At 41.1% G+C, this 19,049-nt stretch overlaps 1 protein-coding gene across 1 annotated transcript; it reads right to left on the bottom strand.

Moving 5' to 3' along the window:
• Positions 1-13,705: 13,705 nt before the first annotated feature.
• On the bottom strand, positions 13,706-18,718 carry AWAT1 (acyl-CoA wax alcohol acyltransferase 1). The gene is made up of 7 exons (XM_039838947.1): positions 18,643-18,718; positions 17,616-17,723; positions 17,285-17,355; positions 16,237-16,441; positions 15,361-15,532; positions 14,078-14,277; positions 13,706-13,860 (listed from the first exon to the last, which is right to left on the bottom strand). The coding sequence occupies exons 1-7, from the start codon at positions 18,716-18,718 to the stop codon at positions 13,706-13,708; spliced, it is 987 nt and encodes a 328-aa protein (XP_039694881.1).
• Positions 18,719-19,049: the final 331 nt, after the last annotated feature.

Raw genomic sequence — 19,049 nt, 5'->3', positions numbered from 1 at the left:
ATGAACTGGCCTTTTTACTAGTCTCCTGGTCTCCTGGCCATCAACTAGACTGGTATATTCCCTGTCCCTTCCTTTTATTCCTATGACCACACCTTCGTTGCCTATCACCTCGCCTACCCACCAGCCCTACCCAGTAAAGCTGCTCTCTCCATTGCAACTGACCCAGCCTCCTCCATTTCTCCAGTCCATGTAACTCCCATATGCTTAATCAAGACTAACTGCCCAAACTTTGTGGTCTGCTACTTTAGGCTGCCTTCCCTCTCTAACTTTAAACCTTTTTACGTTGGCCTAATCTTCTCTCTCTTAGGACTGGAGGGGATTTCAGATGAAGTCAGAACACAAAGCTGGTTTGACCCACTGAAACTTCCTGTCTTGGAACTTCATCTAAGCCCCCATCTCTCTCAGCCTGCTGAGTTCCTAGTGAACATTCCAGAGGGACTGTTTCCTGTCTTTTCCACCTTCTCAAGATCCTAATTTCATCTTACCCCATGATCTCTTAAGATTTACCTTGCTTCCTGGAAAATGGATGTGTGATATCTCAGCTTCCATTTTCTTTATTTACAATAACTCGACTTCTATATCTACCTTCTCTTTCTCCGTTTCTTCCCTGCAGTCTCAGAATGAGGTGGCCCTCTTTTCTGTTCTTTTGTTGATGTCTCTTCACCTCATCTTAAAAACACGCGACACACAATACCACACACACACACACACACACACACACACACAATAAAAACTAACCAAACAAAAATAAAGCATTACCACCGATACCTTGATCCCGCTGTCTCTTCTAGCTACTATTCTATTCATCTTGTTCATTTCTCTGTCATTTCTAGAAAGAGTCCCATAAATCTTATTTCCTCACCGCAAAGTCACCCCTTAATTCTCCGAATCTGGTTTCCTTCCTACAGTTTTCTACACCTAGAAGAACACAAATTAACTCCTAAGCAAGACTTTTAATGATCTTTTCTTTACCCTATTGCACATCCTCTTTAAAAATTTTTATAAAAATAACACGAAAAAATTCCGCTGTGACATTAAAGGAAATTTGGAAAGAAAATATTCATCTATACTTTCAATCCCTAGACAATTATTTTCTTTTTTCGTGTTCTATGCTTTTTCAGTTTGTATAATACAGACATATGTATTTTATATAAGCGTAATCATGTATTTTAAAATTCTACAAAAAACCCCCCATTTTATTGTAAATACTCTCTTTGTGCTAGCTACACAGTCTTTCATATTTATCATTTCAATGGCAGCATAAAATTACATCCATCGGTAGATTATATTTTATTCGACTACTCCCCTATTAATGTACATTTAGGCGATGGCCAATTTTTCTGTGCTTTGAACATCTTAATGCATATGGCTTTTTTTCTTTTCTGTGATTCTGTTCCTAGTACACGTTTCTAGGACTGAGATTACCAGATCAAAGAGATGAATGTTTTTATGGAATATTGATTTTCAAAAGGACTGCACACATTTTCAGCGCCGCGATGACACCTGAATGTTCCAGTTTCCTTGCAGCCGTAGCACTAGACTTGATAAGAAATATTTTTGGATGGTGTAAACATTCATTTATTTCATTCCTTTGACTACTCATGGCACCGAACACTTTCCCATGTTTACTAATTGCATTTCTTCTTGTGCGAACTGTCCGTTTGTATATCCTTCTCCAAATGGCATCTTAGCGGCAGTCTTATATACCTAAATGTATTCTTTATTTAACATACATATTAACCCTTTGTCATATTTGAGAAAAATATTTCTTCTGTTTATTGTAATATTTTAAATTTTAGTTCCTTATTTTATCCCCTTCTCTAAAATTTCTTCCTTCCTGCTTTTATCTCTCTTATTACTTCCTCTCTGCTGGCCTGTCTTTATTTTTTACTCCCTAAAGTGAACAGAATCCCAAGTTCTGTCATAGTTATAGCATTTAGGGATTATTCAATCCTTTCCCCCATCCGATCCTTGATTTTTTCTTGGAGAGAACATATATATGCATGTGAATCCAATTCAGTTGACTCATAGTCCATGGGAGTACCTCAGAAATCTTCTAGGGCCTGGGCACCCGCCTCACACTTTACACAAGACAAAACAGGCCCAGAGATATGACTTGTCCATGATTTTGCAAATTAGTGGCAGAGCAAGGACTAGGCCTTAGGTCGCCTGACTCCCAAAGATTTTTCCATTACACCATGCCAACTCAGTTTGAGGCCCAAACTTTCTCCCAAACTCCACCTCTATATCATTAATTGCCCACTGGCCAGTTTCACTTGGCTCTTCCACTGTTATTTCCAACCCAAGATGTCAAAAACTAAACTCCCCGAACCAGTTTCCCTGCCTGTCTTGCTCATTTATGTTCATGGCATCTTTCCTCATCACCTAGACTTGAAAACTCTCAGACAACTTCAACTCTTCTTCCTCCCTGTTACACAAGATTCTGGCATTTCTTTCTTCATCATGTCACTTACAATTGGCTTTCCTTTATAATTCCAGTGCTACCATTCTAATACTGACTCTTGTCACCTTATTCTTGACTGACTGTCCCAGCCTCCTCCCTGTTCTTCCTCACCTCCAGTCTCTCCTCACAGGAACACATTCTATACAATGCATATTGCCAGATTAATTGTCCTAAACGCTGCTTTCACAGTTTCACTCTCTTACTCAAAACTCTTTCGTGGTTCCCCACTGTCTACAAGACGAGTTGAAATTCTTTAGTCAGAAATTCAAGAGGGCCTTTTCTGTTTTATTTTTTATTTTTCCCTAATACAGATCTCTCTTCTCCAGCTAATTGGATCTCCTCATTCTTTCTCTACATAAGACTTGCACGGTAGAATGGCCTCCCTTTCTCCTCCCACTGTCTTTTTCCTACCCATTTTCCAAGGTCAGGCTTAAGTCCCACTTCTTTGAGGCCTTCTCTGTTGACTCTTACCCAGTGAACTTCCTGGTCACTCCTACAGTAATTATTGTCTGTATCAGTCACTTGCCATTTTTACTGTCTTTTGATATTACTTACACGATTATCTTGACTTTCTATGTATATAAACATTTCTATGTAAACATTTTATGTATATTTTGAGTTCTCACCTGTAAACCCCTTGAGTTACTAGGATAGAAAGGAAAGAACATAGGACTGAAAATCGGAAGACCCAAATTTGAGCCCTGGTTATAAAATAAGCTCAGGTATGTCACTTGAATGAGTCACTCAGACTCTCTGAGCCACAAATGTGATCATTTGGAAAACGAGGCTCATAATCTCAGCTTTAAGTACTTCAGATTGTGCTGAAGCTCTGTAAATCTAGAGATCTAAGCAAATATAAATAATTGTCATCATATCATCTCGTTTGCTTAATAAATATTTGCCGAGTGGTAAATAAATATTTGCCAATAGTTCAGTTTAATGTTTCTTCTCCACATTTTCTATTACTTCATCCCACAATCCCCTACGACTCTGTTCCCCTTCACTGATGTGATAAAAGACAGCATTTTGGTGAAGGAGGTGAGGAGTAGTAGAAAGACAAAGTAATTCTCGTCAGATGACAAGACTTGGCTTTAAATCCTTGATCTGCTACTCACTAGCTGTGTGATCTCAGACAAGTTACTTAATATTTCAGAGCTTTCAGTTTCCTCATTGATAAATTGGGCATAATAATGCCTATTTGTCAGGGCTTTTGTGAAGTGTCAATGGAGTAATAAATGAAGGAATATCATTCATTTACCGTTTCTGTGTGTGGGAACCACTTTTCAACAGTTCTCAACTTTAGCTGGACAAGGAACCAGGATTCTAGATTTGGATTTGGTGCTGCTTGGAAGTGATAGTTAAGATCATGACAAAGAATGAACCCTTGACTGTGAGAAGCAGAAGGCTAAGAACTGATCACTGAGAAATGACCATAGTGATGGATTCGGAGAAAACAGATTGGGACTCTGGCGTTATATCAAGGGATAAGAGAGTTTCAAAGAGAAGGACTTCCAAACGTTATTTAAAAAAACTTTTGCACAAAAGAGAAAAGGGAAGATTAAGAAAGTAGGCAACAGTGTCAAATGCCTAAGAGAATTCAGGGAGGATGAGACACTCAGAAGATAATGAAAAAATACTTGATTTCCTGCCAGCCTGGATCTATGCATACAAAAGATATTAGTCAATGACATTAACTAAAGAGGTCAATCTCAAATAGCTTTTGTAATCAAGATCTGTTCACATGCGTTTATATTCCTTTTTCCCCTTTGAGTTCCTGGGTGTCCTAGCTCTCCAAATATTTAAGAATAACCCAGTGAATGAGTTACTTACCAAAACCTTTGGAGCTGAGATTCCTAGTATGAGCTGAGATGTGGCTCGTCACCAAAAAGAAGTACAAGAATACTGGAGCATAACCAAAAAATGAGTCTATGAGAGCACCTTGATATACGTTTTATTGCCAGAGATTATGTATTTAGATCACAAAGTGGGAAGAAGATAAATGACCCCTCCTTGAGTGAAAGTGAAAATTACTAAAATGTGGGAACTCTCTAAGAGAAGGAAGGAAATTAAATCTTTCTTGGGGCTGGCTGGTTATTACTGTAAATTTTGTACCACAAGTTAAAGACTTAGTCATGTTCTTAGATCTACTGTTAGAAAGAAGAAACCAGATGTACTTGGAAAACTCAAGAGAAAAATCAAGTAATGCCCTTCCAGGGGACGTAGCACTGCTGGCACCTGCTCAATTTGTGTACTTCTCATTGATATTTAATTACTGCTTGTTGTAAGCCTCATTCCCTTTACTACACCAATATTCCTTCACTTTCAATGTGAATACAGCATTTCTTTTTACCCACTTAGACTTGTTGGATTCTTTTCCAGAAGGTAGCCATTGCTCTGGTTCTTTGAGGATTTAAAGTAGTTTGATCTTACAAATTTTTGTCTTTATTCATGTCTCTAATGCAGTTTCCCAAAAGCACACATTCCAGGACAGTAATGAGTGTTACTAAGTTTTCAAAGGGTTGGTTTAAACAATGTTAAGCAGTTTTCTTTACTACAGGGTTTATCCAGAGCCTTTAACATCATAATGTCCACTGTGAATTTCTAAGAGGAAGGGGTTCTATATGCATTATCTACCAAACTTAATGACCAAGGAAACTTTTCTTTCTTTTTTTTCTCCCGAGATGCATCTCAAGAAGCTACTATGCCAAGATGCACTTTAGGAGACACTGCTCTAATAAGAGAAATCTCACATCTTGATCCCCTTTGATCATAGGGCAGGAGTTACCTTATGTCTCCTGCTTTCATAGGTCTCTTGCTCTTCACCATGAGCAGATACAGACCAAGAGAAAAAAAGAAAAGTACTTTTCTTTTTGCAGGAAATCCCCTTGCTTTTAAAATCAGAACAATGATCCCTTCTCCTAATAAAAAGTAAAATATTTTTCCTGTAAACGTTTCTTTTTTGAGGTAGAGTGTATTAGTTAGGACTGTATTTGACTGCTTATAACAGAAACCCTATTGCGGTGGCTCAACAAAATAGGTGTTTTTTTTTTTTTTTTTGTTAAATTCTGAGGTAAGCAATCCAAGGGTGGATGTAGCTGCTCAAGATAATCCTCACAGCTTCCTGCTTCACCATTTTTTAGTGTGTGTTTTTCATCCTTATGGTTGTAGAATGGCTGCTCAATTTCCAAGTACCCTGTGTGTATTCTATGCTGGAAGAAAGGGTAAGAGCATAAGGCAAAGGGCTAAAGGATTTGGTAAACTAAATTGTACTTCTTTGTTAGAAAAACAATAGCTCCTCTAGAAATTCCACCCAGTAGACTTCTGCTTAAGTCTCATTGGCCAGAGTGAGATCATGTGGCCACCCTGGCTATGTGTATGGCAAGTTGGGTTTATTGCTGCCTCCAAGTTGGGGTTGTGTGAGTAAGGAAGACTGGGATAATGGGTAACCATAACATAAATACCACCCTAAAGAAAATTAGAGTCATTATTCGTACCTTGGTGTATAATCTTCCAGATCCTTTCTTATTTGTAGATACAAGAAGCATCGTAGACCTATTTTGATCAAATGTTGAATGGCCAAGCATTGAAGTCAATATCCAACTGAAGCTCAGGACAAACTTAAATATTATTACCCATTTTATCATGAACCCCTAGGCTATAAGAATAAATCTAAAGTTTTACATAAAAATAAGTATTATTGCAACTTAAAATCAACAGCGCAGGAATTATAACATCTCAGCACTGGGAGCTGCTCAATTGTTTCTCTGCTCACTATTTTGCACATTTGACATGGTAAGTAAATGTTCACTTTCAGCTGCGGTCACTGGAAGAGCATGACTCATGGCCCAAATGGAATTAGATAACTAAAATTTAAATATAGTTTCTAAAAATTATTTTAATACTGTTAATGCTAGTACATTAAACAGTTCTATAAAGATTAGAACTGAGATGTAATTTTATCTTTATGGTTAAAGTTTTCATAAACATTTGTTGGTTTAAAAAGCATTCTTTCTAAAGTTATCTAGATAACACATTCTCCCTCAATGTTCACATTAACTATCAGTCTATTTCTATATTTAGTTAACTATTTGAAAGATTTTAATTATTTGCGTACGCAAAATTAACAGCTTTTACAATTACCATTAATTATTAACTGTTTCAATTATACATATAATTGTATATATAAATGTATATAATATACATTTGTACTTTGACAGTTTTTCAACATATAAAGTGTAGAAGTTTTTAACTGCAAATTATATTTAGAATGCTTATCTATATTTGAAAGTATATATTCATATATTAATAATACACCCAAATAACGTTCCCTGTTCAAAAGACAAGATTTTATGCTGATTAGATATAATGGTGACCATGAAATCACACAATCGTTTATCACATACAAATTCAGGGTGATGATGAAGTTGTGAATAAACACACACACATCCTTCGGAGCGGGATTCACTTAAGCAGGCTCTGGTGCCTGCTATGTCTGCTCTTTGGGAGAGTCATCCTTAGATGTGACCCTGGGTGGTGCACCACTGAAGCTGGCTACTGGGCGTGCAGGCCAGGGCCTTCTGAGAGGGACTCTGCCACAGGCCAAATTCAGCTGAAGCCTGTGCCCTGCCTGGACCACTTGGTAAGACCTACAAAATGTTTGGCAGTGGTAGCCACCTGTGCTGGGTTCGGATACACCTGGGAGAGGTTAAGTGGCAAGCTGAGGCAGCTGCTGCTAGTGCCAGGTTTGGGGCTGCTCAGCCAGAGGCACAGGGCACACCTGAGGCCAGATTCTGCTTGCATGGGGTTTGTGAGCCTTTCAGAGATTTTAGGAAAGTCGCTGCAGGAGCCCAGACAGGCCATTTGTATGGAAAAGGCACTGGAAGTGGCTTGGGGTGGGCCCGCACATTGGGAGGGGCAGGGGTCTCAGGGAATCACCTGGGCAGGGAGACCAGCATTAACTACGTGTTGATAGAGACTCAGGTCTGGCAGCTGCCTGCATCCCCATGCTGGGTAGGGGAGGGCTCATCAAAGGAACAGTCGCTCCTGCTGGCACTTTTATCTGGGAGAAAGCTGCCCCTCCATCCCTCGCCCTGAAGCCAGACAACTCAGTTTCCCTCCCTCTGTGTGTCCCTGGGACCTTTCGAGCAGCTTCCCCAGCACTGGAGCTCAGAGCAAACGAGTCCATCAGCGGTGAGTCTATGTGGGCCATTTAAGAGGAGCATCTGCGACTCCTGCAGCCCTCCCCTCACTCAGACATAGTGTCTGCTGGTTTTCACAGCCGAGGAGGTGTGGACTCCTCTTCCTGGCACTGGTGTCCCAGGCTGGAGAGCCTGGTGTGGGGCTGGGACCCCTCATTCTTCTGGGGGGACCTTCGCCTTTAACTGCCATAGACAGGTATGGGACCAGCCAGACCATTTCACGTCTTGCCCCTCCTGCCAGTCTTGAAGTGGCCTCTTCTGTATGTGCTTAGTTATAGGACTTCTGTCCAGTTAGACTGTAGGTGATTCTCAGTGATGGTTCTGTAGTTTAGTTGTAATTTTGATGTGGTCGTGAGAAGAGGCGAGCACAGCATTTTACCAACTCTGCCATCTTGACTGGAAGCCTCACTTTTTAAACTTTTGAAGTAGGGATATAATTTCTCTGTCTCTTCTTATTAATAAAAATATTTAAAAGTGATGAGTATACCTCTCGGTATCAGTTTGGCATCAACTCATAAAATTTTTAAAATAAACCGTTTTGGAATAATTTTACATTTATAGAAAAACTGCAAAGGTGACACACAGTTTCCATATACCACTCACTCAATTTCCCGTAATGTTAACATTTTATATAACCAAGGTACAATTGTTAAAACTAATAAATCGACATTGACACATTACTACTAGTTAAACTCCATACTCTTTGTATTTCACCAGTTTTCCCACTAACATCCTTGTTCTATTCTAGGATCCCATCCAAGAAACCACACTGCATTTTAGTCATCATGTACCTTTAGTTTTACTTTAGTCTGCGACAGTTTCTTCGTCTTTCCTTGTTTTTATGACTTCAACGATTTTGAGGAGGACAGGTTAGGTATTTTGTAAAATGTTCCTCAGCTTGAGCAATTCTGATGTTTTTCTCATAATTAGACTGGATTTATGTGTTTGGAGATAAATACTACAGAGTACCCTTCTCATTACGTGATATCAACATCACTTATCGCTTGTGTTGTTAACCTTGATTGGTTAGTTTAGATTGCGTTTGCCTGGTTTTTCCACTGTAAAGTTACTATTTTCTCTTTCCATACTCTATTCTTTGGACTTTAGTTGCTCAGTCTAGCTCACACTTGGAAGTAGGGAGAGGATTAAGTTCCACCTTCCGGAGGGGAGAGTATCTACATACATTATTTGTAATTCTGTAAGGAAGTATTTGTCCCTTTGCCACCATTTCGTTTATTCGATCATTTATATATATCAGCATGGACTCATATATATTTATTTTATACTTTGAATAAATAGTCCAATACTATATTATTTATCTTGTTGCTAAAGTTGTTCCAGCTTTGGCATTGAGAGCTTTTCCAGGTAGCTTCTGCGTCCCTATGACATGTCCCCATCCTTCTGTTTATTTGTTTCTTTTCCCCACCAGGTATTTTTCTAAAAATACATATATTTTTTTATTTTTCAATTACAGTTGGCCTACATTATTATATTACTTTCAGGTGTACAGCCATCCTTTTGTTTTCTTGAGCACTTCCTTGTTTTCCGACACTTGAAGATGTTTCAGGACCATTTTGTATTTTCATACATTTTTATATGCTGTATATATATATATATATATATATATATATATATATATATATATATATAAAATTTGTTTCCTCTAACATATTCTATTATTGTCTCTAAATTTCTTTTCTGAGCCTGTTTTTCTGGAGAAGATTTTAAATTTCTATTCACCTGGGGTCTCTAATTCTATATTTATTATTTATTTCTAAGTAGCCTCCTGTGACTAGTATATAGAACTTCTGCCTTTTTTTATTTACTAAGAGCATTTTTGAATTCAAATACAAAAATTATAGTTGTGAATGATTCATGTGCACTGTAAAGAAAGTAATTCCTTGTCCTGCTCATTATGTTCTTATTGTTTGACATCCTAGCCTACATTAGTTATGTATTATTCAGCTCCATACTTTTTAAAATCAATTTTTTACTTGATATGTCATATTTTGAGAGTAAAATGTTGAAGTCTCCAATCACATTATGCAGCAGATCCTTGGAAGACATTGCAAAGCATGCATCCTGACACCATATGGTTATCATTCATAACTGCAGCAGGGGTATAACTGAAAATTTCAGGTTTTTCCTTTACACACTTAATGGCGTTAACCATGAGTAGACAGTGCGAAAACCAAGATAATGTTTTGATAAAGTTCAGTTTATTTACTAGCTAAGTCACTTGTTTTAGCAGAATTAGAAATTGCCCACATGTCATGGACCTTCTGGATTTATCCACTCAACAATATTTCTTGAGCCCCACAATGAGCCAGGCACTGGGCTAACGGGTCGGGATACGGAGATGTGCAAAACACTTCTAACCCTTGTGCTCATGGAGCTTCGGTGTAGTGATGCTTACTTGCAGATTGTTGAAGCTAGATGAAATCTCTCAATTCCCAGGTTCTACTCTTTAATTTTTTCCTCAGATTTCTTTCAGTTTTTCTTTTATGTAGTTTCATGTTATCTTATTCAGGTTATTAGGCTTTCATTGAACAGCATACTTTTGACCTCTATGACCTGACATAATCTCTTTACTGCCTTTCTTCTGTGAAATTTCCTATGAAACCCCTTCTTTCCTCCCAGAGTATGGAGCAAAACCTTAGAGTATTAGAGGCTCTCAAAAATATTCAGAGAGGAGGAGGAAGGAGGGGAGACCAAGAGATTGTATTGTGGGGTAAAGAGTGAGGGTGGGGAGAAGAGATATGAGGGAAATGAATTTTTGAGAAGGAGCAAGTGGCTGAGGCTAACAAGAAAGCGGGGGCTTAACCAGCAGTTCATCTGTTTTATTATTCTTTTGGGGATAGCCTTGTTCTCCTCAGTGCTCTTCAGATTCTTTTCTGGAAAAATTCTGCTCTCGTTTCCTGGATAACCCAAACAGGTGAGAACAACTCAAATCAATTCCCCTTTTATTTAGTTACCCTATGGGCCTCGATCTACCTTGTTGGCTGTTCTAAAAAGTTCTAAAAAGGTTTCTCCGAATCTTACAGGCACCCAAATCAAATCAACCACTTATATTACCAGCAGCCTTCTCTGCCATGAAAAGGAGTTTGAACTTTATCCTATATTTCCAAGATAAGCATTTCTAAGACTATATTTAGAAGAACCTTAGATGTTCCATGAGTTACTTGAAACAAGGTATTATTTGAAACAAGGGTTCCATTGTCAGATGAGTTTGGGAAATGCTAAATACTCCCTCTTGGATGGTCATGATGCCCCTTAGTATAGTAAAGACTCTGAAAACATTTCACTAAATACATCTATATGACTTGGTTTAATCCAGAATCTCCCATAGTTATTTGACCATAGAACCATTTTTTCCTGTGCAATATTTCACTAACATCTATGGAACATTACTGGTACTGAGAACATAATTTAGGATACGCTGGTAGAAGCATTGGAGGAGCAATAAAGGATTTTACGCAGAGGACTAACAAGTCAGACTTAAGCTTTAGGAAGAGCGTCCTGGCGGCAGTGTGATAAATAGATTAATTAGAGAGGACTTTACTAGAAGGAGTAGCGATAATTTAGGAAATTGGTGAGGACTTTGACTGGATTGTGACAATGAAAGAGAGGTTGGAATAATACTAAGATGGTAAAATTGATAGGACTCGGTGATAAAATGTGAGATTGGGAGGGCAAGTTTGTTTACATGGTGTTGGCTGTGTTGAGGTTAAAGTGCTTGTTAGAGATTAGTCAGTTGAATACATTGGTTTTGAAGGAAATTACTTGTGAGGGAAATCTGGGTTAAAAACAAATATTTTAGACCTGAAACAGTGTAAAAGTGAGAGAAGAGGGTGGGATCCCACACAAACCTAATATTTAAGGGTTAAGAAAAGGAAGCGTAAATGGTCTTTCCTCCCATTTTCCCAGCTTTATTGAGATATAATTGACATAAAACATTGTGTAAGTTTAAGGTGTATAACATAGCGATTTGATACACTTATATATTGCAAAATGACCACAATAAGGTTAGTTAACACATCCATCACCTCACATAATTACAACTTTTTTTTTGTGGTAAGAACATTTAAGATCTACTCTTAGCAATTTGCAAGTATATAATAATTATTCATTGTAATCACCACAATGTACATTAGATCCCCAGAAGGTATTCATCTTGTCCCTGGAAGTTTGACTCTTTTGACCAATATATCCTCACTTTCCCCACTCCTCAGCCCCTGGCAACCACCATTCTATGCTGTTTTTATGAGTTTGGCTTTTTTTTTTTTTTTTTTTGATTCCACATATAAGTGAGATCATACAGCTTTTGTCTTTGACTTATTTCATATCCGCTCATCTATCAATGGGCATTTAGGTTGTTTTCATGTCTTGGCTATTGTGAATAATGCTGCAGTGAACAGAGGGGTGCAGAAATCTCTTCAAGACAGTGATTTCATTTCTTTCAGATATATACTCAGATGTGGGACTGCTGGGTCATAAGTAGTTCTATTTTTGATTTTTTGAGGAACCTCCATACTCTTTTCCATAGTGGCTGCACCAATTTACATTCCCACCAATAGTGAACAAGCATGGCCTTTTCTCTACATCCTCAACAACACTTATCTCTTGTCTTTTTGGTAATAGCCATTCTAACAGGTATGAGGTAATATCTTATTGTGGTTTTAATTTGCATTTCTCTGATGATTAGTGACGTTGAGCGTCTTTTCATGTACCTATTGGCCAATTATATGTCTTCTTTGGAGAAATGTCTATTCAGGTCCTCTGCCCTGGTTTTAAATCAAGTTGTCGTTGTTGTTGCTGTTGCTGTTGTTGTTATTATTATTAGCTATTGAATTGTATGAGTTTCTAAATGATCTTTTAACTTTTGGTCCTTTGTCGTGTTTTTAAGTGAGTCTTTTGTTGATTGCCTTGTGTAAGAAGAGACATCTGTGTTTTTATTTACTCTTAAAATTCTCATTACAGCTTTAAGAAAATCTTTTAAACAAAATTTAGCAAGCATTTAAAATAGAGATATAAAGTGGATTCCCCATAGTACACACTCAGGAAGGTAGAAAATACCTTGGGATTATAGTGTTAGAGGACCATCATGAGGACAAAGTGACCTTTGCCAACTGAAAAGTCATCCTGAGTAAGATGCCTTTGATTTATCCGAAAGGTGTGCTTATTAGTTTAGTGATGTGGACATAAGGTAAGCCTTTGTATTCGGACACAGCAGATTACCACACAAAAAGCTGTACATGAACGTTTATAGGAACATTATCCGTAATAGCTCAAAAGTGGAAACAACCCCAAAATCCCTCAACTGGTGAATAAAAAATAATGTGTGTATGTACAATGAAATATTATTCAGCCATTAAAAGAAATGAAACACTGACACATGCTACAACATGGATGGACCTGGAAAACATTATTATTCTAAGAGAAAAAAGGCAGTTATAAAGGACTACATGTTGTATAATTCCGTTTACATGAAATCCCCAGAATTGGCAAATCTGAAGAGACAGAAAGTGGATTAGTGGGGAGATGGGGGAATGACTGGCAATGTGAACTGGGTTTTTTTTTCAGGGGTCCCAAAAAATGTAAAAATTAAATAGTGGCAGTGGTCGCACACCTCTGATTACTAATTACTGAATTTTATACTTTAAACAGGTTAAATTTATGGTATGCAAGATATGTCTTGATTTTAAAAATGCATTAGGACAGCAACAACAAAGTCAGGCTGCTTGACTGTCATTTGAGTCCTGTAGGACCTGGGGGTTTGGGTTCTGAGGGGAAAACCAGTAGGGAGTTGAATGGGGAGGTAGCACACCTTTGTCTGGCTCCAGAGGCCTCAGGATGTCTCTGGCAGAGGAATGAGTGAGTGCAGCTCCTCAGGACCAGGAAGTACAAGGGCTCTGTGCCAGGGAAGGAGTCCCCAGTGCCCTCCGATACCACACATAGCCCCTCATCTCCCTGTCCCCCTTTGGGTTAGCAGCAATGAGTCTCCTCTCCGAGGTACTTGCTCTTGAGCACGCAGCCCCTTCAGTCACAAGAAAATCAGCTTTTGGGTCTCTGAGCAGCCATGCTGGGTCTTATGCTGGTCAAACAGTTTGCACAGAGCATCCATATAGAGTGTGTGGTATTTGTCTACCATCTCCTGGCTTGGATTTTCAATTTTGGGCAGTGGCAGAGGCTCCCCGACTGCCAGAAGAGACAGGAAAAGAGAAAGGGCAAGTGTTAGAATCTGCTCTTCCTTCAACCTCCTCCTCTTTCCTGGGCCTGCTCCTCTGGCATCCCAAATTAACTCCTAGCTTCTCCCCTACTGCTGTCCCCTTCTTTCGTGGGAGTGGGGCAGGGAGGGCCGAGATGGAGGTTGAGAAAGAGCCGAGGTGGCCTTAGGGCTGAGAGCAGCACTCACCCACAGTGATGATAGGTAGCGGGTACGGCAGGAGCCCATTAGAGTCTCTGCTGAAGCCTCGTCCATAGAATATACAAAAATAGAAGCCAAACGTGCGGCGGAAGTAACTCTGGAACTTATATGTCCAGCTGTCCTTATGGAACAGCACCTGATCATATACCTCGTTTTCTCCGAAAGTGAAGGTGGGGACCAGATGAGCCCTGTAGGAAAACCCCAATTTCTCAAACAAAATCCGGAGTGGGAACAACCTGGGAAGAACATTTGTTCATGGCCAGGTTCCCATCTATTATGAAATCCTGTGGCATCAAGTATTTCTTCTTACACTAAAGAGGGCTTCCTTATTTATTGTCTCTTGTCCTGAAATTTTCAAGGTCAGTGACAGTGCTGTCTCTGGGTCAGGATCACAGGGCAAGATATGGGGGTGCAGGGAAGAAAGACAAGTTTGGGCAGAGGTCCCCAGATATAAAAAAATCTTCCAGCGGGTGTCAGGGAGGGGAATAGCTGACCCTGTGTCTGATAATCTCTCAGCACTCTGACATATGTTACCTATGTTTGCTCCAAACTGATGGAAAGGCCCCTCGAGTAAGGTCCTTAGAAGAAATACTGTCTTTTCTGAGTCTGCAGTAGGACAATCGCCCCTGTGTCCAGTGAGCAGACTGGCTTACCTGATGGGGCACCCAATAGCTTCAGCCTTGTATCCCTGAGTTAGAGTGGCTAACGTTTATCTATTGCTCACTGTGTGCCAGTCATATGGTGGGTGCTTTATGTACATGAATTCATTTAAACCCCACAATAACCTTACTGAGTAGGTACAATTATTATTATTAGTAGGTACATCATAAAGATGAAAACACGAAGGTTTAGAATTGTTGAGTAACCTGTCCTAGAGGGCACAGTAAGTCATGGAGCCAGGGTTTTCCAGCAGGCTCCGGACTCCAGATCCTACTGCATACTGACCATATTGTACTGCCCCTTGCACGTAGTGTTAACAGTCAGATGTAGATATTGATGTTGATAGAGATAATGTAGGAGTTATCTCTACACTTCACAGCTCTAGCCAATTCCCCATGAATCTGGGTTTCTGGTTTGGCTTGCTGGGAACTGGTCCAGCTGGCCCAGAATGGGTAGATGACCTAAACCTTTTTGAAATTCTGTGGCCATCTCCCCTATTCACTAGGAGGTTCCATGAGGGCAAGCTTCATGTCTGATTCATCTTGGCATCGCCTACTAGGTCATGCCTCTTAGAGAAGGCCACCCACCTCTGCCCCAGGATGAATACCTACCCACGTTGGAGGGCTATGCGCACAAATCCCTTGTGCTTCCGGAGGAGGAGGGTGGTGGTGTTGGGCACACTTTGCAGGGCCTCTGCTACCCCTCCCACTACAATGCCCACGAGGTTGCCAGGGCCGTGGCTCAGCAGGTAGTCAATGGTTGGCTCACTCACAGAGCACACACCTGAAGAGAAGCAAGGAACAGAGACAGGAACAAAGTGGTCAGGACAGGAGAAAAGGCTAGCAAGGAACACCCTCTACTCTACTCACTGGCTGGTTTGTGTGCCCTCTGTCTCCATGGGTCCCAGGAGGAGAGTCAATGAGATAGGACAGATTGTGTGGAGAAGAGAAGGCTGTGGGCAAACACAACACATTACACTCTGAGGCAATATTTCCACTTTGCAGGAGGCACTGGATCAAAACTATATTAGGAAGGTTTTCAGTGGGATAACCAGAAGGACTTTCTGAATACCAACTATAATTCTAGCCCTTTCTTTCCCTTTATTGCTATTAATAGCAACAGCTATTATTTATTGAGCACATACTCTGTGGCAGGCATTATATTGAGTTAGTGACTTGTATTACCTCATTTTTATCATCAACCACATCTGAGGTCACACTATTAGCAGCAGTAGCACAAATTTACAGATGAGAAAACTGAGACCAATAGAGGTTCAGTAGCTTGCCGTAAGACCACAGAGTAAATGACAGAGCTGGAATTCAAACCTAGGCAGTTTGACTCCAGAACATATGCTCTTAAGTACTATACTCTGATGACAGGGGAGGGGAGGGTGAGAGGGGGTTGAGAGGTAGAGGACGGGGCTTGAAAAGGTGTATCTCCAAGCAGAGGAATGGGCCAGAAGCTGCAGTAAGTGTGGTTAGAAGCACCTTTGGCCATGATGTAGTCCCTAATCAAGGGGATCTTGAAGAACCAGGACAGTGTGGCCAAGTGAGGAGTGATTCCCGGGAAGATCTTTGAGAAGCCTGTGGCCTCAGTACAGAAGTTGCAGAAGGCACCAAAGGTCAAGATTCCATGGGGGTGAACACCCATGAGGTAATTGTGCTCAGGTGACAGGTCCTTAGTCTTCAGGATCTGCAGCCATGGAGAGAAATGACAGAGGCGGTGAAATGAGATCACATGGTGAAGCAAGGTTGAAGACACGTCACGAGTCAGGGTGCTCTCTAAAGCAGAGCTTTTCAACCTGTAGGCCATGAGTGTGTTTCTAGGGGCTGAGGTATCAGTCTCAGCCCTGGGAAATCGGGTAGGATCTGGGGCAGCTGAACTGCTGGGCCTCTTGACTATTTGTGTCATGGTATCATTTTCTAGGAGTGCCATTAGGTAAAAAAAGGTTAGCAAGCTCTGCTCTAAAAATCAGGGCAGTGTTTGTTGTCAACTCCAAAGTGTACTCAGAGGATCAGCATAGCAGTACATTTCTACAACCTCCTCGTGGTACTTCTCCCCACCTGCTTCCAGCACCCACCTAAGGAACTTTTATTGAAGTTTGAAAGCCCTGCTTGGATATCACCATGTCTGTGAAACTTTTCTTTACCCCCATCTGAACTCTCTGTATACCTTGAACCAAACCATAAATAGTTGTCTGTCCTCCCCTTTAGATGTGAGCTCCTTGATGGTGGTATGCTACTCACTTCTCTGTATCCCAAACACGTGGCACAGAGTAGGCTTTCAGTGTTTGTTAAACTGAACTGAACTGTATTTGCATTTCTGCCTGTGTCATCTGGCAGGTCATGCGAAGGGCATCCAAATTGTCCTAGCAGAGTAACAAGTGCCCGGTAGCAATGTTGGATTCTGAAGTGTATCTAGTCTGCTCTGAGACTTCTCCAGGATGCTCATTTTCCTTATAGACAACCCTAGCCATTTGGCATAAATGCCTAGTATTTGGGGAACTGTGAGGGATACGAAGGAAGAGTCACTTACCGTGATAGGGAAATAGTCCCTCATGTGGGTCCAGACACACCAGTTCCTTACCCAGGCAGAACGCCTGCCACCTGAGACAAAATGTCAATAGGGGATCATGTCTCTGTGTGCCAGCCCCACCCCTCCCACTCACCCAGGGCTTCCCTAGCAGCGTGGAGGAATCATGGCTGTGCTAGAGAGATGGGAAAGGACAGTCCTGGCTGGCCCAGCTCCTGTGGCTCTGAGAACTTGGGTGAGAAGCCTGTGGCATGGTGAGTGGGACTCCCTAGCTACCTACAGGTTAAGATTGAACATCATTAGGTCCTGTTCTTTTTAGGTTCCTGAGTCTTACCTCGTTCCGGGGTCTTCCAGTCCAGGCAGTACCAGACAAAGTAAAGGGCTGGTAGAGGCCACAAAGATGTAAACAGCAGGCAAATGAACAATGGCTGCACAATCCAAACTGATGAGGGAGCAGATCATACCAAGTTGGTGGTACCAGTAGAACTTGACTGTGTACAGCCCCATTAATAGCCCTCCAAACTACCCAAGCCTCTGGTCCTGACCTTCTGCATAATTCAGCTTCTTTCCATCCACCATCTATGTCTATTTGTCCTTCCAACATTTCGTCTATCGTCTACCACACACCAGCCCTAGTTGTCTGCTTACCTGTCATCCCTGTCCACCCGCCTACCTGCCCATCCAACATCCCTCTGCTCCTGCTCCCTACCTGCTACCAGCTTCTCCCCCAACTTCGATTCATTTACCATCTTGTCCCTCTGGTATCCCTCCCTGAACTCTTGTTAAGCCAGTAGCCCACCCTCCCTTGCCCATATACTATCCATATCTCCACAGACCCCATCCACACAGCATCTGCATTCCTCTACTATTTCCTATCTACCATTCGAGTCCTCTTGCACTTTACCATTGCTTCCATTATGTTTGTCTCCCTCACGCTCCCACCTCACCTCCCAAAGGGAAGACTATGGTTCAAACACAGGCTATACTTCTCTAAGTCTGATGCCAGTGCTTCCTCTGTTCCACTGTCCATGCTCACTTATGATTATGGACCTATCATACCTATTCCCTGGGCCTCATTTCCCCTCTCCAAACAGTGAGGGTTAGGAAGTGGCTGAAATTAGCTAGGTCTACTCATATCCATCACGACCCTGTTATACTCCTCGCCTGTCCTCTCTGTTCCCTGGGGCTCTGTCTCTTCCTCTTCCAGGGCACTGATGGAACTCGGGACTCCTTGGCTTTACTCTGTAGTTCCATCTGAGATGATCAAAGGCCAGAGATGAAACTTTTCATGAGCTTAAAATTCACCCCAGACCTGGCCCCGGCCATGGCCTCTTGCCATGCATTCTTAGATCAGTACTCACATAAAGCAAGGTAGGTCAAGGGCCATTGCAGAACTAACAGACTCTGTAAGTGATTAGGCTGCTTGAAACAAGGCATGATGCCCAGGAGCCTGAGAGAGATGAAGATCCTAGAACCGTGTTCCAACCAAAGATGCCACCAGTCTCTGGAAGCTCGCTCAATAGTGACTATGAGGCTTTTTACCTGCCCTCTTGTCTTCTTATCCTGCCCACCCACTGCAGGGGGAGGACTGCCCTATCAGGTCTGAGCCCTGGGGCTTTGCTTATCTGCCCTATCACTTTCTCTCCTGAGATTATTGGGACATCAGGATGGAGAAAGGCGAGGATTGCCAAGTAGTCCTAGTGACCCAGAGATCCAGAGAAGGGAAGTACCCCTTGCAAATGACTCTGAGATTACAGGAGTTGTGACC

This window comes from Pteropus medius, unplaced genomic scaffold (assembly GCF_902729225.1).
Source record: "Pteropus medius unplaced genomic scaffold, Ma_sr-lr_union100, whole genome shotgun sequence".
Lineage (NCBI taxonomy): Eukaryota > Metazoa > Chordata > Mammalia > Chiroptera > Pteropodidae > Pteropus > Pteropus medius.
The sequence above is the reverse complement of the archived record's forward strand: the minus strand, read 5'-3'. Positions and strand labels throughout refer to the sequence as shown.